Source organism: Lactuca virosa, chromosome 5 (genome assembly GCF_052849685.1).
Source record: "Lactuca virosa cultivar CGN04683 chromosome 5, Lactuca_virosa_CGN04683_v6, whole genome shotgun sequence".
Lineage (NCBI taxonomy): Eukaryota > Viridiplantae > Streptophyta > Magnoliopsida > Asterales > Asteraceae > Lactuca > Lactuca virosa.
In genome coordinates this window covers 264,823,493-264,846,130 of record NC_136430.1, presented here as the reverse complement: position 1 = coordinate 264,846,130, position 22,638 = coordinate 264,823,493, and the positions used below count along the sequence as shown (strand labels likewise).

General features: G+C 36.7%; 1 protein-coding gene across 1 annotated transcript; it reads right to left on the bottom strand.

Annotated features, from left to right (window-relative positions):
• Window positions 1-4,581: 4,581 nt before the first annotated feature.
• LOC145114746 (NADPH--cytochrome P450 reductase 2) lies at window positions 4,582-8,817 on the bottom strand. The gene is made up of 17 exons (XM_079050834.1): window positions 8,280-8,817; window positions 8,123-8,182; window positions 7,953-8,029; window positions 7,781-7,838; window positions 7,597-7,680; window positions 7,470-7,506; window positions 7,313-7,382; window positions 7,042-7,227; window positions 6,871-6,963; window positions 6,559-6,784; window positions 6,384-6,467; window positions 6,141-6,292; window positions 5,956-6,052; window positions 5,629-5,856; window positions 5,436-5,558; window positions 5,235-5,348; window positions 4,582-4,937 (listed from the first exon to the last, which is right to left on the bottom strand). The coding sequence occupies exons 1-17, from the start codon at window positions 8,640-8,642 to the stop codon at window positions 4,857-4,859; spliced, it is 2,133 nt and encodes a 710-aa protein (XP_078906960.1). The 5' UTR covers window positions 8,643-8,817; the 3' UTR covers window positions 4,582-4,856.
• Between the last annotated feature and the right edge of the window lie 13,821 nt (window positions 8,818-22,638).

Here is a 22,638-nt window from a genome sequence, read left to right as displayed (position 1 = left end):
TCTAAAGCAGTATAGAAAGGTAAAAACTAGTTCACAGCTTACAATTTACATAACACTTTGTAACATGTTGAGCAAGTGTTTGTCTTTGATGACTTTATAATTTACACATTTTTTCTATTAAGTTATGGTTAAATAACAGAAATTTACTTCCTAAATTTTAAGAGTCCTTTCACATTTCAAACATACAAGATAAAACATAAGAAGCATAGTTATGCATTCTAAGCATGCTACACGTAAACTCGTTAACGTAAGTTGTGAGACAATTCTCCAAATGTACTCTTAGAGTACGGATTAAAATTCCTGCAAGTTATAACCAGAATCTCTCGTAGGGAGAGCGTGATAATTGTGTATAGATCTATATTGGGATTGACACCCAACACCTTGCTGCTAGCTATAGCGGGACCTGCAGGTCTACGGGTGACAAATGTCATAACAAATTTTAACGTCTGAAAAATGTTGTAACAGGTCATCCGGTTGTAGTATGGTTATAGCGACTCACATAGGGAGTTAACATCACTTAAAGTTTACAGGAGATACTACTTTAAAAAGGAAAACAGAAAGGAGTTTTATCTATTTAAAATTGTATTCTTCGTTTAAATTACGAACACACACTCATGCATTTGGTCTTGGGAGTTAAGACTACATAATATTTGATAAGGAAAATATTGGATTTTTCTTGTATGCACATTCCATTATACAAATAAAGGTTTTTCCAACACTTCACCCAAAAGCTTATGAACTCACCAACTTAATTATTGACACTCTTTCAAAACTACTTGTATTCTCAGGAAACCCGTGAAACAGGTAATCAACTGCTTTTGAGGATGGGACACCAGACGTCACATTAAACATTTTTGTCATCATAATGTAATTGATTTTGAAACATGTAATCTCATACTATGGTGTAACTTTTTCAATTACATTTATGATGGTTGTATTTACTATGCGCACTATTATACTCGTTGTTGTGATACTATACATGAAGTCCTCCACCCCTGAACGTTTCCGCCATCCTTGGTTTGGGGGTGTGACACATTGGTTGTCTTTAATATGACTTACAGTGGCCAAGGACTCCCCTAACTGTGTAGTCAAATAGTTTCTCAAACGATTCATCAGGTAAGGTCACTCTTCCATATGATCGTTGATTTAGGATTTGTGAGAATCGATTGGGCTGGGTAAATTGTCTTATGGATATTTACATCAGATTATATCTACTATAATAAATGAAGACAATTTTGTCACATGTTAATCTCTAATGAATTTTGACACGTGTCATTTTGTGATATGTTTTAAATAAATAATATTCATATGTCAATTTATGGTTTTTTTCAATTTTTAAAATTAAAAAGCCAAATAATACTTATACTTATATATGTAAACTATCAAATGTAATAAATATTATACTAAATTGCAATTAATATGTTTCTTATTTCAAAATTTTCATTCCTTATTTCAAAATTTTATTTTAAAAAATACTTATTATTTACATTTTAATATTTTATTTTTTATAAACCCGTGTAATACACATGTTTTACATCTAGTGTGTGTGTGTATATATATATATATATATATATATATATATATATATATATATATATATATTCCTGAGAATACAAGTAGTTTTGAAAGAGTGTCAACAATTAAGTTGGTGAGTTCATAAGCTTTTGGGTGAAGTGTTGGAAAAACCTTTATTTGTAAAATGGAATGTGCACACAAGAAAAATCCAATATTTTCCTTAACAAATATTATGTAGTCTTAACTCCCAAGACCAAATGCATGAGTGTGTGTTCGTAATTTAAACGAAGAATACAATTTTAAATAGATAAAACTCCTTTCTGTTTTCCTTTTTAAAGTAGTATCTCCTGTAAACTTTAAGTGATGTTAACTCCCGTGAAACAGGTAATCAACTGCTTTTGAGGATGGGACGCCAGACGTCAAATTAAACATTTTTGTCATCATAATGTAATTGATTTTGAAACATGTAATCTCATACTATGGTGTAACTTTTTCAATTATATTTATGATGGTTGTATTTACTATGCGCACTATTATACTCGTTGTTGTGATACTATACATGAAGTCCTCCACCCCTGAACGTTTCCGCCATCCTTGGTTTGGGGGTGTGACACATTGGTTGTCTTTAATATGACTTACAGTGGCCAAGGACTCCCCTAACTGTGTAATCAAACAGTTTCTCAAACGATTCATCAGGTAAGGTCACTCTTCCATATGATCGTTGATTTAGGATTTGTGAGAATCGGTTGGGCTGGGTAAATTGTCTTATGGATATTTACATCAGATTATATCTACTATAATAAATGAAGACAATTTTGCCACATGTTAATCTCTAATGAATTTTGACATGTGTCATTTTGTGATATGTTTAAATAAATAATATTCATATGTCAATTTATGGTTTTTTTCAATTTTTAAAATTAAAAAGCCAAATAATACTTATACTTATATATGTAAACTATCAAATGTAATAAATATTATACTAAATTGCAATTAATATGTTTCTTATTTCAAAATTTTCATTCCTTATTTCAAAATTTTATTTTAAAAAATACTTATTATTTACATTTTAATATTTTATTTTTTATAAACCCGTGTAATACACATGTTTTACATCTAGTGTATATATATATATATATATATATATATATATATATATATATATATATATATATAATGGTTGTTTTTGGCAGGAATGTTATTATGATTTATTATCATTAAAATATTATGAGCTTGAAAACCTTATACATCTCACCAGGTTTTCCCAAACCTGACCCACTCAATTTATATGTGACGGAACTAAGGCCGGTGGAAACTAATTAGGATGCTGAGTGAAATAAGAGATGAGTCAGTAATAGTATTTCATGACATTTTAATATTTACTCTTACAAAGTATAAACTCAAAGAACATGCTCAAGAACACAACTCATTCCCAACATCAACATTTCATTTATCATGAAACAGTTGGTTTTCATCATACAAATACAAACAAAAATCTCACTACAATCACACTCATATGCTCTGATGAATCAAGTAATCAAAGAGTAAACAATATCGAGTTTTACAGAAACCCTAATAAGAAACCCTCTCTTGAAGACGACGTTATACAGATGAGAGAATATTACACAAAATATCTAGAGTGTTAATGATAAATGAGCTTCATTTGAACATTAAATACCAGGGGCATATAATACCCATGGATAACCCATGAACCTGGGTCGGACTCTCAACCCGCGTGCATTTCTTCACCTGCAAAACTATATATATAGAAACAGCCCCTACAAAATAATAACTTAACCAAATATACCCTTATTTGTCACAAAACAAGAAAATGATAAGTTTGTTAATATTAGAATACTTTCAACATTTACGATGTAACCTATGTCGAATATGAATTATGACATCCTTGGTATTTTAATGTTATGAAATAATATTTCGTTATCTCAAAAAGTTTCAATTAACTGGGATTTTCCGCAACAAAGACAACTCATTTTTAATGCATAAAGAAAAAGTTTTAATTGGTTCTGAAAATTTGGGAATGTCACAACGATAGTAGTGGTGGCGTTCGTGAGGTTCATGGTGTTATCGGTGGCGGAAATGGTGGTTAAGATTGGGTTGATAGTGGTGGTGGTAATTGCTTGGATAATGGAGGTGTTAACAGGTGAACCGGTGAAGATGGCGGAAGTGGCGGTGGGGGTTCCAGTGATGTTATTTGCAAGGACGGTAACAGCGTTGATGGTTGTGATAGGATATGTCGGAGGTTCTAGTTGTTACCTCACAATGGCGGCAGTTGGTTGACGTATTGGTGACGAGATTGGCGAGAGTAGCCATGTCTGTGGTGAGTTTGTCGAGTCGTGTGTTGGTGGCGGTGGTATGGTGGATGAGAGCTTGAAGTTGGTCTTGCATGGAGTGGGGTTCATCGGGTTTGTTTTCTTGTTTTGGAGGCCTGGTAAGGGAGATGAAAACACCAAATGATAGAGCCAAATTCAAGATTGACGATCTCCTAAGAAAATAGATAGAGTTGGAACAATTTTCTTTTTACGTCATTTCTAATCTTGAAGGATGCATTACAGTCAAGTAAATATGCATGCAGAACTAGAACTAATATGGGCATGGAACTTTTGGAGTACGCAAGTAATCTTAAAAACAAAGAAAACTACTTCAACTCAATGACCTATTCTTCCTAGACTTCAAGTCCAATAGCCTTGCAGGCTTGTGTTGTTCTGTTTGGATTATTGTATCACATTAGCATCACAAATACATAAATCTAAAGATGATCATTTTATCCCAGACAACACAAGGGTAGATCTGTTTGTTGTAGCACCCTTAGTGGTGTCGCTTCTTTGTAGAGTTTGAAAATCGTATGTATTGGTAGTTTTTTTTTTCTAGTTTTCAGCCTTAGAAGTTAGAAATGGGCCTTTATTTAATTATCAAACAGTAAAAATGTACCACTTAGTCACTTTGTTGTTATTAGAGTGTATCTATCTATTAAGGGTTATAGCAATGTTGTCACGTTTCCTCTTGATAGCATACTTTCTATTGGATTCGTTTTGGATGCTTATGATAGAACATAATATATGCTTAACAACTTTTATTAATCGAGTTATTAGGTAACAATTTCAAGTGTTTCGAGTTCATAAAGACACATGTTTACATCTTACATTTTACACAAGACATACAATTTGGATACCTATAAATAATGCATCACCACCCTCTTCCCAAATTACATCTCACATCTTACAAATTACATTACACCATCAAAAAAAATGAGTAGGCAGAAAGAACTAGAAAAAAAGAAAAAATAAAATAAGAATTATAAATTATTTGTATCCTTTTCCTCATTACCAAACATCACGAAGATATCTTCCTGATGTTTGTAGATTCTTCACATACAATTCTGCCTTAGAAGAGTCTAGAGATCCCTGAAATTATTAAAATTATGACACTTTTATTAGTTAAACTTAAACCTTAAATTAAATAGCTGATTTTTCCATAATTGGTCAAGAAAGTGACACGCAATCATATCTCTCACCCCAAAACAATAATAATAAATGATAGAATACGACATCCAAAAGTCAAATAAGGGGTGTAGCATTTTTTTCAATTTTGAGCCACATAAATATACATGGACCCAAAAAAGCATTAAATACATAAAAAAAATGTCCATAAGTCAATTTTTTTATATATTAAATTTAGCTTTATTAAAAAAGTTAACTCACCTGTTCTTGAACAATTGTGTGAAGGGTTCTATGTACATCTCTAGCCATGCCTTTAGCATCACCACATACGTATAAATACGCTCCTTCGCAAAGCAAGTTCCAGATATCCGAAGCCTGTTGAAACAAAAATCTAACATTAACAAATAAAAAGGTAACAAATTAAAATAAAATTTAAATATATTTAGTGGGTCCTACACCTACCTTTTGGCTCATTTTGTGTTGCACGTATTCCTTAGTGGGGCCCTCACGCGAGAAAGCAACAATAAGCTCGGAGAGCGCACCGGTGTCAACGAAGTTGTTCAATTCATCCTCGTATATAAAATCCTAAAAGAAAAAGAAAAATCAATTTCAAATTTACTAAAACATATTAAATATAATTTTTTTTTAAACATACCACTTTGCGATTTCTGCATCCGAAGAATAAAACAGAGGATCCGAGGTCTACACCGGATTCCTTTAAAGATGATCGTTCTTGAAGGAAGCCTCGGAAAGGAGCAAGTCCAGTTCCTGGGCCAATCATGATAATAGGAACTTTCGGGTCCGAAGGAAGTCTGAAATTTGATGTTCTAACAAATATAGGCGCCCAGCTACAATTTTGACTTTCGGTCAAAGGCACAGCGTTCTGAAAAATAAATCAAAAAGTTAATTAAAAACGTTGCTTTGTATTTCGATGGCATTGATGTAATTATTAATTATTAATTAATAATATTAAATTAGTTACCTTCATCCACGTGGAACAGACGCCTTTGTGGATTCTGCCTGCTGGTGTTTTCTCGTGAACTAATGCGCAAGTAACGTGAATTCTGTTTTGTGCAATTCTGAAGAAATAACGAAATTGGATATAAATTATTAACTTAAAATAAATAAATAAATAAAAGAAAAGTAGAAAAGTAATTTTTTATTTACTTTGGAGAAGAAGAAATGGAGTAGTAACGAGGCTGTAAGCGAGGGGCAACAGCAGCAAAGAAGACACCGAGGGAAGGTTTAGCAGATGGGAATGCTTCCATAACTTCAAGAAGACTTCTTTGGCTTGAAACTATCCACTGAGCATATTCATCCTGAATATAACAATAATTAAATTAAATTAATTTTTAATTTTTGATATTCAAAAAAATTAAATGTTTATTAAGAAAAATAAGAAATCCGTACCTTGCCAGCTGGCGATGCGAGAAATTTTAATCGTTCCGCTTCACTAGGATCAGAAGCATGAGCAGCCAAAGCAATCAAAGCAGACTGAAATAAATAAATAATTAATTAATTAAAATAAATAAATTTTTTTTAAAGGTTTTTCAGTTTCGGATTCGAAAATGTTAATTTTAATTACCTTTTTGGGGGAACTTAAAACATCTGCATAACGAGCTAATGCGTTTCTCAAAGTGCATGGAGGAAAAGGAGGTGGCAAGGAGGCCCCACCAATTGGAGTTCCATCTTCTTTATCAGTGTGGATTGAGAAATAAGTGTCTTGTGGTAAACCTAATAATTTAATGGCTTCCTCCACCACTTCATTTAAATTCTCACAGTAGACACCAACATGATCCCCTGTCTCATATCTAAAAAAAACAAAATAAATAACTATCAACATCTAAAAGAAATCCATTAAAGTGTTATCAATCGTGTAAATAAGTAAGTAACTTACGATAATCCAGTGTCAGATATGTCAAATTCCAAATGAGTACAAGATCGATCGGATTCAGGGGTGTGTAGCTCCTTTTTGAATGCCACATTGGATCTTAAAAAAAAAGATTCAAGCCAATGAATATTTCTTGATATGATGATATATGATATTGATATTGATATTGATATCTACCTGCATGGATGTTGAGCATCATGAATTGAATGACCATTTGTATGAGTTAGATCTTCTGAATATGAGTCGATTTTTTCATGATATACAACACGATATTCCAAAACAGCAGCAGTGTAAGGAGTTGCAACAGTTGAATCATCTTCATCGCGTAATATTTGATCCAATTCAGGCCAAACTAATTCTTTCCTGTAAATTTTTTAAAAAAGTTACTGTAAATTCATCCAAAAGATTCAATTAGTAAGTTGAAACTAGATTAAAGAAAATTTAATACCATGCAGTGAAATCATCTTCAATACATTGATCATCATCTCCTAAGCCAACAGGAACAAGGCGTTTTGCACCTGAAAAAAAGTAATGAAAATATATTTAGATTAAAAGAGAAATTTCACAAATTGTGGAATAAATTTAGGGAATTGAACTCAACATACCCTGTTCTACAAGAGTGTCATCAACCACTTTTGCAATCTATATAACATTAAGAAGAAATATGTAAGTATAATGGATTACATATTACATAACAAGAAGGAAAAGTTACATACTTATATGAATTATTACCTTGTTGAAATGCTCATATTGTCTGTTACCAAGGCCAAACACTCCATATTGAAGTTTATTAAGCCATTCTCCTTTTGCATCACCCTACATGATTAAAAAAAAATTAGTTTTAATACAAGTATTTTATTTGGAGATTATCAATCTATCATGTTGATTTAGTAATTAGTAGAAACAAAGCATTTACCTCTGTAAACCATTTATAAAATCTTGCAGCATTATCTGTTGGCTCACCATCTCCATATCTACACAATCATTTATCATATCATGATATCAGATTCAATTAGAAGGTAATTCACAAATTTGTAATACCTATTTATGGTTTTTGTGATTTTTAGAAGTGGGATATGAACACTTACGTAGCTAAAAAGAAAAAGGCGATAGACTCTTTCTTAAATCTCTCTTCATACTCTTCATCATCAGCAGCATAATCATCCTACAATTGATATAATTATTGGCGTTCAACGTTCAATTAGCATTTCATGAATCAGATATTAAATATTTTCTTATTCTAGAATCCGAAACTTACCAAATCAACTGCTTTAAAAGAAGCCTTCTCGTATCGAACTTTGGCTTCCTCTAAAAGTGCCTGTAAAAAAAATATAATGTTATAAAATACAAAAATTTATGGTTGAAAAATATGCAATTATGCAATTATGCATCAGTAAATAGTAATGGTGTTTCACCTTAGCGAAACCTTCAGCAGTTCCAGTTTGGGTTCCGAAGAAAATCGTAACTTTCTTCTTGCCATCATCAAACTCTGGTTCCTTCTCTCTCTTCGGCACAACGATCTTCATAGGCTCCAATTCCTGAACTGGTTTCTTCGTAGACGATCTCCGCCACACCAAAACGACGAAGCATCCAATCAACACAGCAACCGACGTTGTAAACAACGTCAGCAACTCACGATTCTCCACCAGCATCTTCAACGACGGCGGAATCGTCAATTCTCCCGATTCCGCCGATGCGTTCAATGCATCCATTACTTTCCCATTAAAAACTGCAGACATGAATTCAAACGGCGACACTTTTACGGAATCCGATTGCATTGTTACACCCCAAAATTGAACCGATTAAACAACGATGAATTGATAGTTTCGAGACGTTGATTAGAGATAGAAAATCGAAAATCGAAAATCGAAATGCAGAGAGGTTTGTTGAGCCTTCTCTCTCTCTACACACTGAGAATTGGTAGGTGTAGTTGGGGGAATACATCTTGATTTAAGGGGTTTTTATGGGGGTAAGGTAACGAAAGTGGGAAGAAACAAGAATGCAACGCCTACCGAACCAGACTAGTCAAACACTACACCGTTTAATTAAACCATTATTAGCTTCTATTTGCAATTTTGCATATACTAATTTTATAATAGCATTAAAATGATATATATGATGCAATTTTTAACATTTAGAAAATATTATTTATGGAAAAAAATATTTTACTTTGTTTCTAATTTTTCAATAAAATAGTTTTTCACTTAAAAAAAATATTAAGGGCCAAAGATACACAATTTTGTAACCGAAAACTAGCTAATTCATACTATTACATTAGCTATATATTTTTATCTATTTCAAGACTGTTGATTTTGAAAACCCTTTGCGAAAATTAAAAATAGACCCTTAAAAGTTCGAATTAGCAAAAGATAGAGACAAATTAGCGAAGAATTAACGACAAAAGTGACAAAGTAATGACGAATTATGACAGATTAATGACAGAAGTCACAGAAGAAATACAAATTAAAATTTTGTGCATCCCACGCCCCGCATATATTTAGGGTCGGTACTAATCTATTCAACAATGTATTGTTTTTATTAGTTTGTACAATAACGTTTTAGTATTTTTATACTAGTTTTCCATACAATATTATCACTTTATGTAACTGATTTAAATTATAAAAATGTGTTTCAACCGCCTAAACATTTAAATATATATAAAACAATACATATTTCGGTGTCGTGGTAAAAGCTTCTTTCATACTAAAATCATTTTATTTTAAAATAATATTTTTCAACAATATAGTTAATATAACTGATATTTTATTTATAAAACTTTTTTTTGTCATGCATCATTTGAATATTGACATGTATCGGGATCGTATTGCCCCATGTTTTGGGAGCCACTCTGTATGTTGGGGCCGCGTGTGTGAATCGATGATGCTCCATTTTTATGTTTCCGTGTCCTCACCTAAACTATGAAACAAAATAGAGAATTTAATTTTTGCAATTAAATGCTCACCAACTTCATATGTATTTTTTTATATTATTTGTAAATCTCAAAGATTTCTGACAATAAGAAGGATCGATCAAAGTGTTACAAACAATCACTCAAGAGTTATAAAAAACCAAATACCGAATGGTGTTAATAAAAGGCACCAAGAGATTTTGGTTTTTGTATGATTAGTAAATCTTGTGAACGATAAAAGTAAAAATATGTACAACTTTAAAGTATAAAATCACCCAAATAAATGATTTATAGCATGGCATCACAAATTTAGTAAGCTAATAGGCAAACATATAAACCACATACTAATTGAAATTCTAATAATAGTACTCTACAATCCGAATTATATTGTACAACTTCATAATAAACATGACAAATGATGGAAAAAAAATAAGTATAATGTAGAGTGCTTTAAGAAAATACCACAGCACACAACACCAACTTAAATATCACAATTTTAAATTTTTACTTGAATGATATATGGATGTTAAAATTTACAAAAGAACAGCAGAGGCGGTGGAGTTTGGCAAGACCCTTATAATAATACTAATGTATTTACAAAACAATGTAGACTAGTAGACTAGTGAGCTTTCTATATTTATGACATCATTTGTTTTTTTTTAAATAACATAACATCCAACATGCTCTTATAACCCTCCTAAGGTTATCCGTTATACTCACCACTAACCATTATAGTGGTGAGTGCCAACTCATCACCACATTCAACCACTAAAATGTTAGGATACCTACCACTATATCACTCTTATTTTTTTGTATTAAAATAAAAAAAATACATATTATAATTTATTAAAATGCAGAGAGAGGTAGAGAGATATAAAGAGACATGGAGAGAGAAAAAAACACATTGGATGTGATGGTTTGTCCTCCCCACCACAATTGACCATGATTTTTCTCACCACTAGCCACCACTAAGGATATAGGATGATGTTCACAATTATTGTATGTGGCCACATAGACCATTTATGTTTTCGTTATAAGCATACCAGGAGGCCTAAGATAAGGACCGACATAGGACAACATACATAGATATGCATATTCGGTAACCAAATCATGAGGCCGTGGAGAAGTATGAGATGAACCAAAAGATGGAGAAGGTGGGCCTAAAGAAAAAAAATTGACTAATATATATTTTAGTATTTTTCTAAACAATCAATATCATATGCATCATTTTTAAATACTTTATAGATAATATATGTAGTTATGTAGATGATTTGACTAATTAAATCACTTTCGAACACCAACTTTCCAAAAAATAAAAATTAAAAATTAAAACCATTTTTTCCAAAAATGATCATCGAGTCTGTAGAGGGCTTAGCAGTTATGCGGACATGGTATGCCCTCTAATGACTCGACGTATATTTAATGGACTAGATTTTAGATTTGAGCTTTTTAGTCAACAAAAGTTTCTCAGCGAATTTATTCTCTAAAGATCTAGTATGCAGAAGGCAATTACGAAGAACGAGTTTGTAAAGATTCGAGCTGACATTTGTAAACTCAATGTCATGTGATCTGTGAACTTAGTGTTAGTATTCTGAACTCAAGTCGCGGAAAAGGTACCACAAACTCATGAAAAAATACCAAAAAAATATCCACATGTATTTGAATTGATGTCAAGACTGTAGAAGACATGTCGATTTTCGTAAAGGGCATGTCAAATGAGAGGCCCCTCTACAAACTCAATGCTTATTTTTTTCTAAAATGGTTTTTTGATTATTTTTTGGAATGTTGGGTTTGAAAATAGTTGAGTTTGTCAAATTATAGCCGAGAATTAAGAAAGAGTGAAATTCGCAAACTTTTAGCAAAATACTTTTAAATTAAGCATGGTGAAGAAACAATGATGATCAAATTTAATGTGTGTGTGTTTTGGGGTGTGGCTGTAGTTATGAAATATAATGTTAAAAATATAATATAAATGTATTTTATAAGAAAGTTTCACTTATACCCTTACTGGGTGTTTGGGTGTTCATTTTGAAGGTAAATATGGACTTTTACCTTAATTATTTCGTTTAAATTAGATAAGTGTATAAAAATCAAACCACCTTATTTACATACGGACACATAAAAACATAAGTGGAATTATCACCAAATTTAATGGATTCTATAAATTGTGTATAAAATTACCTTTGTTCGGAAATATAATCTTATAAAGGAAATTCTTTTTCAAATCAAATAGTTATTTAGGATACAATTATATAGAGATAGGATCATACATATATGGAGCAACTTGAGGGATTCATTGCCTCGGGACAGGAGAACAAGGTTTGTAAACTTGTCAAGTATCTATATGGAATAAAACAAGCTCCAAAACAATGGCATCAAAAGTTTGATCAAGTCATGATGGAAAGTGATTTTAGAATCAATGAGTGTGATAAGTGTATCTATGTGAAAAACACCACTCATGGTATGTCATCTTGTGTTTATATGTTGATGATATGCTTATCATTGGTAGTGATGACAAGATGATAAGATCCACGAATGATATGTTGAAATGCAAATTCAACAAGAAGATATGGGTTTAGCGGATGATTCTTGGGGTCAAGATCACAAGAACCCAGAATGGTTTGATTTTAAGTCAAACACACTATGTAGATAAGATTCTTGAAAATTTTGCTAAGGGAGGTACTAGCATAGCTAGAACTCCAACTGACACTAGTCAACATCTACATAAAAATAGAGGTGATAGTGTTAATCAAGTGGAATATTCAAGAATTATTGGCAGTATGATGTATCTAATGAGTTGTACCAAATCTGACTTAGCATATGTTGTGAGCAGACTAAGTAGATATACTAGTAAACCCAGTTTTAAACACTAGAAGAGTATTACTAGGCTACTAAGGTATGTGAGATACACACGAGAATATGGACTGCACTATGGCAGACATCCATCAGTTATTGAAGGATACACTGATGCAAATTGGATATCTGACATAAAAGATTCCATATCTACAAGTGGATATGTTTTTACACTTGGAGGTGCTGCTATAGCTTGGAAATCGTCCAAGCAAACAGTTATATCCAGATCTACGATGGAATCTGAATTTATCGCCTTAGATATTTGTGTTGAAGAGGCGTAGTGGCTACGCCAATTTGTAGAGGACATTCTCGAATGGCCTAAGCCGATAATGACCATATGTATACATTGTGATAACCAATCAGCTATTGGTAGAGCTCAAAGTACAATGTATAATGGGAAATCAAGGCACATTAGACGTAGACATAAAACAATACGACAACTAATCTCTATGGGGGTTATCACGGTTGATTGGGTAAAGTCAATGGATAACAGTGCGGAGCCGCTTACAAAAGGCTTGAGTAGAGATGTTGTTTATAAGTCGTCAAGAGGAATGGGACTAAAGCCCTTGAATGAATAAATTCATACGAAGGAAAACTTACCCAGAAGACTAGAGACCCCAAGATCTGGGTTCAAAAGGACAACCTAGTTGTATGAGTGAAGTAGGTCATTGTGGGGGGAGTCAACATTACTTCCTAGTCCATTCCTATATGTAGTGACAAATGAGGCTAAACATATGGTTTTTAATATTTTTGGAATCGCATATGTAAGAGAGAAGTGGGGTCGCTTCGAAGGGAATTCTGGGGGCACAATTCCTAAAGCTCTTTCTAACATTCGTTTTTCAGGTATTTCCATTTTTATCCTTGGCTTAATTAAAGTTTACATATTTGGCCCTTTATGTTAAAAGCCTTGCACTTCAGCCCGTACGTTGGGCGTACGTGATGTACACGCAACGTACAAGATCGAGACCTGGAACACGGAGCTCATGGTAGTACGCTAGGCGTACATGTAGTACGTAAGGCGTACTAGCTCAGACTCTAAACCCTAAATTTAGGGGTTTCTCCCTATTTAATCCACATTATCCTTTAGGCCTTCTAGAGACAGCCTCCTTACCCTCTAAACCCCAAATATTGAACCCTACCCTTGATAGTGAGGATCTTGGTGTCTTTTTGGTGATTTTGTGCATTCTTGTTGAGGAAGAAGGTGCTTAAAGAAGGTGGTGTTTCTTGCAAGCTTGTAGATCCTGAAACTCATTCATCTTGTGCATATCTTGAAGGTATAAAGTCCATACCTTGTTGATGTTCTTTCTAGATCTCTTTAGATGGGTTTTTATGAGCTTTTGTCCTAAAGCTTGGACCTTTGTGAGTATAGGGTACTCCAGAGCATATTAGTTGTCCTTTTAGATGTATTAGAGTCCTTAGATTCATAAAAAATAGTTTCTTGAACGTTTCCTTTTGCCCATGCATGAGTTAAGCGACTTAGAATGTTGTAGAAGTTAGAGTTTTGTGTATTGAGACCTATCTAGCCATGCAAAGGCTTAAAGTCGGTGACTTTATAGGTTAAGACATTCTATAATTGTCAAATCTGAAGTTGGGATAAGTGTCTTAAAGGATTAAGACATAAAAGTTGTTAATTATGAACCAGCCAGAGTATGTCGGGTGTACTCCTGGCTATGCGGCCCATCCTCGTTGATTTCCGACTCAAGTTGTACGCCCCACATAGGAAGGTGTATGCCCCGCGCACGGACGAGAATGTGAACTTGTTGACTTTTGCTGACTTTTGACTTTGATCAAAAGATTTAGGGTTTTGGACCATGGAAGGGCAAAATGGTCTTTTTGCCCCTCAGAGACGTAGATGTGGGATTGGACCTATGAATCGGGTTATAGCCTTAATTGAATAGGGTTACTTGTTGTGTTTATTAGGCGGAGTCTAGTTCCGGCAGTTCGGTGTGAGATTTATCTGTCACCAATATCAGGTGAGCCTCCTCGTTTATTCTTACCTGTATGGTAGAATAGTTGTATTTGTGATGACCAGCTGAGTCTAACTGTTATTATTGTTATGTTGTTTATGTGTGACTGAGACTTCAGGTAGTCTCCAAGGTTACTGATAACCCACAAGACGTGCTGTTTGCCCACTGAGACTTCGTGTAGTCTCCAGGGTTGCTAATAACCCATATATGTTTATGTGTTGTGTTGTACGAGATATCTTGGGGAACTGACTAAGATTTGTGATTATAGTTGTTGATTAAATGTGTTTCAGGTACTTTTGAGGATCGCGAGAAGGCTAAGGTCTGATTGTACACACTCGTTGGGAGATTTTGTTACTGAGCATTTTGTGGCACTCTGATATTTGTGATGATGATTTGTATTTGATACTTGTGATTTTCTGATGGTTGGGTTTATGAACAATATTTTGAGTAATTTAAAAATAAAAAATTTGGTTTGAAATTTGAGGTGTTACACTCTTGCAAACAAGGTTAGTGTTCATAACTAAAAACGAACACGTCTATTAGGATATGACTTTGTCAGGGAGAGTCCTGTGAGAATTATATTGTCATCTACACAAATGGAAGCTCAGTTCAAAGACATCGAGATCTACTGACGGCTAGGAGATTAAGTGTAATTCTTAAGGGAGGGTTCAAAGGGTAATACCTACTTATCCTATGCAGGATTCAACTGTTGAAATTTTGGTTTGAATTTTTAATGTGTAAAGATCGATCTTCATTCATGTGGGGGATTGTTGGAAACTTTAGTTTGAATATTTATATATTTTTACTAACTTTGGACATAAATAAATATATACATATGTTGTATATATATATATATATATATATATATATATATATATATATATATATATAATTAACTCCAAGTGGGTTTGTGTTCTATTCTGTGAGAACTTCGAAACGATATTTCATATGTCCAAAATGGAGTATATGTGAATTAGATATCGATACTCAAAGTTGGGTATTTAAGAATAAAAGTTGGCAAGTGTAGGAATGATTCCAACATTGGTAGAAAGACCAAACTCAAGTGAGTTTATAAGTTTGAATGTATGATAGGCTTATAAGCTTGTGTGTATGGTTTTACTCCAACTCCTACCCACGCGCAGGGGGGTGCGAATCTTGGATTTTGTAGGCCAAATTCACCAAACTTGTGCATGGGCGCGACCTGCGGACACCAATGTAGCTCCGAAAACTCGAGCTCGCACAACCCTTATTTTTGCTAAACTTTACAGCTTTGGTCCTTGGTTTTAGTTTTTATAACTGATGCATTTATTGCACATTCATTGTGAAATTAATGACATTTATTGGCACAATCATATCATTAGTAATAATTGATTTCTTGTTGTATAAAAATACACCCGTACTGCCTCATTCGACACACTATGAAAATACTCATCTTCTTCCTCCTTTTCTCTGCAACTACTTCTGGTGACTTTTTTAGGCAAGTAGCCATATCCGGCAGTACACACTGTTACGGTTGTTGTACCCTTGGAACAGACGGCGAATCTGTTTAAGGGAATCGAGTCCAACTCGAGCCTCATCCACTGCGTCTATTAGTAACGTTTTCTTACAGATTATTCGATTCAGAAACATGTTTTTCGATTCAAGAAAAGAAGACAAGAGCTAACAAAAACTCCATCGACAAGTTTTATGTTCGCTTTAACCCTAAACAACTGTTGACCAACTATCTCCCCTACCAGTACACCACCGCACCACAACCATCAACACCAAGTGTACTCTCTCCCACCATCAATGCTCCCTAGAAAAACCTAATATGTGTAAACCCCTCCCCTTTTCTGTATATTTGACCCATATAAACCCAAACCCCTCCCTAAACGTTTTTTATTTTAAAGTTTGATCTGATTATTTGATGTTTGATTATGATGTTTGATTATGATGTTTGATTATGAATATGATTTTATTCATGATTTAACATTTGATATGGTTCATATCCATATGCTTATTTATTAATATTTTCTTGTGTATGGATTTAGGTTCATATTGTAACACCCCGATTTCCCGATATAAATTTAATGCTTCTAGATTCATGTTTCAGGGGCGAATCGACGAGTTGGAAGGCCCAACTTGTCGAGTAGAGACCAAATCAGCCGCGAGGGTTTTAGACCCTGCTCGACGAGTTGGAGGACCCAACTCGACGAGTAGGAGCTGGAGAGTGAAAACCCTAATTTTAGGGTTTGCACCCTATTTAAAGGTCCTTAACTTTCCTCCTTAGCCTCCCTTGTAACCTTCAGGTCCAGAGAAACCCTGATAGCTAGCTATCCTCCATTCTTGAGTGTGTGAGACCAAAAGAGAGTGTATTGGATCATTTCTTGTGGAGTTAAGAGCTTGGAATAAGGAAGAGCTTGTAGATCCATCCTTTTCCAGTGTTGTGGCAGCAAGATTGAGGTATAAAGCTACCACCTTTACATTGCATTGCTTAGATCTCCCTTTTTGCAAAAGAAATGGTAATTTTTAGGGCAAGATGGGGTCACATCCGGGTTTGAACTTGTCACAAGGACATAGTTTCAGATCTTGACTTCCCAAGGCCTTATGGACATAAAGCCTCAAGCTTTATGAAGCTTTAGCCCTCCTTCATGTCCAAAACCTTCCCCTAATGTAAGTTATTAGTGTTTTAGCTTCATAGAACCTTGCATTCACGTAAAGTTAGCAACTTTACGTGATAACAACACGCTAGGAGCTTAGATCTATTGTTTGGAGCTTTGGAGCAGCTTAAAATCGTCTGAATGAGTGATGGACTGAAGGGACTCGACGAGTGCATGGCCAACTCGACGAGTCGGTTGAAGAATTACCCATATTGGCTTTGCATGGACTCGGCGAGTCAGTAAGAAGACTCGACGAGTCGGTTAGGATTCTTCCCGACATTTGGATATGCATGGACTCGACGAGTTGGTTGGAAACTCGGCGAGTCAATTAGGGTTTTTATGGTTTTTTGAGTTTAGGAGGAACTCGATAAGTCAGTAAGCTGCACTCGACGAGTCGGGTCAACATGGACTGTTGACCTTAACCGTTGACTTTGACTTTGACCAAGGGTTGACCAGTTGTATTTTTACGGTTATTTTGGTAATTTGGGATTCTGATGGACTTGGTCCTATGGAGGTTATAGGTGGTCAAGTTCGTGACAGTGATTCGGGAGTTGGATTTTATCACTACAGTCGGCATTGCAAGGTGAGTTATCCTCACTTTACTCAAGGGTCTAAGGCACCAAGGTCGAACCTTTGATTTGTTATTTGGAATTGTTACTGTTGTGATATGTTAGCTCGTTATCCTGGTAGAGAGGATGGTTATATGCTAGTATGATCTGTTAGATCGGTATCCTGGTACATAGGATGTGGTGATGCTTAGAGACCTGTAGATGATCTGATTGTCTGTATACTGTTAGGGGATTACCTGCTATATGTGCACATGCTTGTTATGGTAGTTGAGGGTATTCCATCCCGAGGATGAGTGAACCCTAGTATGTTGTCTCTATAGATCGTTATATGATTATCTTATATAGGTGTACATGTTTGATTGATTGTGGGCATTCCAACCCGATGGTTGTGGGCCGAGAGTACTCCATCCCGATGGATGACCGGACTCATAGTATGTGGGCATTCCAACCAGATGGTTGTGGGCCGGGAGTATTCCATCCCGATGGATGATTGGAGTCATAGTATGGGGGCATTCCAACCAGATGGTTGTGGGCCAAGAGTATTCTATCCCGATGGATGATTGGACTCGTAGTATGTGGGCATTCTAACCCGATGGTTGTGGGCCGAGAGTATTCCATCTCGATGGATCATTGGACTCGTAGTATGTGGGCATTCCAACCCGACGGTTGTGGGCCTTGGGTATTCCATCCCGAGGATGATTGGACCTATAGTGTATTGGCATTCCAACCTAATGGTTGAGGGCCTGGGGTATTCCAAACCGATGGTTGATTGGACCCATAGTATGCTATTCGTTATTATATGTGTATTGTTGTGTGTATGAGTATTTTGGGGGTAACTCACTAAGCCTTCGATCTCACATTTATCGATTATTGTTTCAGGTACAGCGGATGACCGTGGGAAGGCGAAGGCGTGACCGTACACTTCCTCGATTTATGATTATGATTTCTAGGAACTCTGATGTTTAAACTATTTTGAAAACGAATTGTAATAACTGAATGGTTTTAAAATGTTTTAAAAAGTTTTAAATTGGCTCGAATTTTATGGATGTTACAAGTTGGTATCAGAGCCTTGGTTTGAGTGAATTGGAGGAACACTCGTGTGAATCCAGTCTCAAACTAAGGAAAATATTTTTCAAAATGATGTTAAAATGGTTTTCAAAATGAGAAAAGGAGGATACAGAGTGTACGATCAGTCAGAGCCAGTAAGTAGACCCCAAAATACCATACAGTTATTTAATTATGTGATATGTTAGAACATCATGCTAGTACTAGGCTAGGGATCTTCAGGAATTGCATGATAGAATTGCCTGATTATATGATGCCTGATAGCCTAGGGTTTTCCTTATATGAAATTGACATCATTACTGTAGTTGCTTAGTGTATGCATCACGACCATACATAATTAAGATCTTATAGCCTGAGAATGTTTAGTTTGGCCTTATTTCATGTTCTTGTCTGATGAAGGGCTTAGGGTAGGATCAGGTATTCGAAAGTCTATAGGGTCCAGCGTTATGTATGACTAGCATACACTAGTGCTGCAGGGTTGGTGGAAGTTTCATGGATGGATGGGTTGTTTGGATGAGTCCGCCGGTTATGAGATATTTAGTCTTCCTCTAGGAGTGAGGATTGAGCGCTTGCTATGTTTATGTATGTTGGCATTGTGATGATACTTGAGACAAATATGGGTAGGTGTGGAAGGTAGTATGGGCCCGTACTACTGAAAGCATAGGACCCATACGCGTAGCAAGGAAGTCACAACCCCTAGGGTTTTGGTTGGGAGTTGGTTCCCAGATTTCTAGGTGGAATATCTGATATCTTTTCGGTATGTTTTCAGCATGGTGGTTACACGACGATTCGTGACTGGATCCGGGTCAGGATCATGAGAGGGCGGACAGGAGGCGCCGACAGCGCCCACGACTATTAGCCAGATGAGGCCAGACGAGATGGATGACAGGATCCGGGAGATCCTGCATGATGAGGTTGCTGCTATGTTCTGAGCTCAGTTACCGGAGATGTTTGGGTCTATCAAGACCGCTATGGTGGAGTACTTTAATGATCGGTATGCAGTCCTCATCGAGGCGGCTGCCGCAATAGCCACAACAGCTGTATCTGCGGCATGATTGGGAGCCGGACGGGTTTTTTAGTATCTGGAATTCGACGACACGAAGCCCCCTAATTTTGATGGGACTCAGGACCCCATCAAAGCCATGAGGTGGCTGTCTGACGTGGACGGGTGCTTCTTCACATGTTCATGCCCCGCTGACCAGAAGGTCAGGTGTGCTCTGAACCTGTTGAGGTCTGGAGCAAAGGACTGGTGGAGATTGATGACTGGATCATATTCGGATGAGCAGCGAGTTGTGGTTACTTGGGATCGATTTCGGGATATGTTCCGTATCCATTACGTTCCGCGGGTTGAGCGGGAGAGACTGGCGCAGGAGTTTTTGCATCTGCAACGGGATTCGGAGTCGGTGACGGAGATCACCCATATGTTTACTGAGAGGGCGATGTTTTTCTTGAAGTTTGCATCCGAGCAGGCTCAGATGACTCGTTTTCTGAGCATGCTCAAGACGGACATCAGACAGTTCATGTCCACGCAGAGATGTGATACCTTACTAGATTTACAGGAGGCCGCCAGGCGGCGTGAGTTGGATATTGAGCTTCAGATGAGAGAGCAGAGGCAGGCCCCGACACAGTCACAGCCTGTGCCGAAACGGTTTAGGGCCACTGATTACAGATAGGGTAGTCAGAGGGGTCGCACTTGTGGGAAGTGCGGCAAGGTGCATGATGGGGTTTTCCGATCTTCTTCATGATGCCACAAGTGTGGCAAGGAGGGTCACATCGCGAAGGATTGTAGGCAACAGACTCCAGGGGCTGGTGTCAGACTCTGTTACCATTGTGAGCAGGTGGGCCATATGAAGGCCCAGTGTCCCCTGCTAGCTGTTAGGCCGATGCAGGCTCCAGCACCGGCTACACTGAGGATTACTGGTGGGAGTCAGCTTGGAGCCGAGGAGGCCCGGACTGTACCTGATGTGGCGACTGATATTTCTTTCTCCTATCTATTTATTTATGATTGTATTATGAGCTTTTCATTTTCTTTCTGCATAAGTTATTAGGACATAGGAGATGTAGGTGGAATTTATTGTCAGTGGATTTTAGTTTGTTAGGATCGAGAGGTGCATTCGAGGATAAGAAGTTAGGATAGAGAATCGCCAGTCTAAGACGAGCAGTTGTAATTCAGAAATTCAGAGGTCATTAGCGAGAATTCAGATTCTCTTGAAGTTCGGTTACTTCGTACCGGGAGGATTGTCTTACGTGGGTTAACTCCTCTAAGGTTAAGTATGGTAATACCCGGTTAGGACAGTTAAGTCGCATATCAGCTTCGCCACCAGTGGGTAGTGGTTAGTGTCCCAAGTGGGGGGAGAATTGGCAATTCTCAGATGGAGCATCAGCCATTGAGGGTTTTGTTTAGCTGCCAGGCCTCGGCAGTACATTCAGCATGGGTGTGCGGGCTATTTAGTGTATGTGGTGGATACACGGGTCAGAGATCAGACCACAGAGGGTGGACGATCAACATGAGGTCCTAAGTTAGGCCGGGAATATAGTCTATGGATTGGATTAGGAGTTCGAAACCCCAAGCAGAGGAGAACTGGCTATATGGGAAAGGGCACCAAGATAGGTCCAGATTTATGCACAACAAAATTAGAGCGGTCCGGATAGACTGAAGGCCCGCACGGTGTATTAGTTAGGCCGAAGGCTTAGAGAACGGTCCAAACAGGCTGAAGGCCCGGAGAGGCGGTCCAGACATGCTGAAGGTTGTGAGAGTGGTCCAGATAGGCTGTAGGCCCGGAAAGGCGGTCCAGTCATGCTGACGACTCTGTATGTATTTTGTTAGATCTATGTTTTGGTATTGAGCACGCTGCTTTGTGATAATAACCTATAGAACCGGATGTTATTTGTGATTACTGGTTAGCACCTATAGAATGATCTTAGGAACTGTCGGTGGTTATGGAGGAGAGCTTGGAAAATCTTAGGGTAACAACTTGTTCTACAAGTGGATAGTGTATGGTGAGGGTTCAATACTGTGGCACTGGTTGATGTTGTGAAGGACATTGATTAGGCCTTCTTGGGCAATGGAGGTGGTGAGTATCTCCAAGATGGAGTGTTGGGCAACTGAAGTGACAACAGCAGTGTCGATAGGTTATCGGAAGCATTCCATTCATGAGCTGAGGGTCGGAGAGGGGTATACCAGACTCATGCTGTGGGCTTAGATGCAATCCAGACCTATGCTGAGGACCATGTAAGGGTATTCCAGTCATAGGTTGTGGGCATAGATATTATGATGGTTATGACTCTTATTGGATCGCATTCGGAATGGGTGTATTGTTGAGATTCGGGTGAGTTGTACTCGGTTGTGACGAATCAGAGGATTGTGGATGAGACTCAAGGATATACCCTTAGATCTCAAGTTATGAGTAGACCTGAGCTATGTTCATAGAGGTATTCCAATCTAGGGTATTCCATCCCGAGGATGACCGGACCCTATGATTGATTGGACCTGATATGTTTGGTATTCCAACCCGAGGGTTGATTGGGCCAAACATGTGCGTGATACGAGGGTATTCCATCCTAGAGATGACCGGACAAGTCGTAGGCATGCCTGGTATTCCAGCCCGAGGCTGATTGGGCCAGGTATGAGTGTTCGTACTTGTTAGCTGGTTGTTCATGTGCGTTGTTTCGGGAGCTGAAGGATGTAATATCCTGTTAGCATAAGAGGATTCGCTTCAGGAAGGAAGGGGGATGATGGGTACCCGATATTTTGGATCATCAGGATTTTTTTG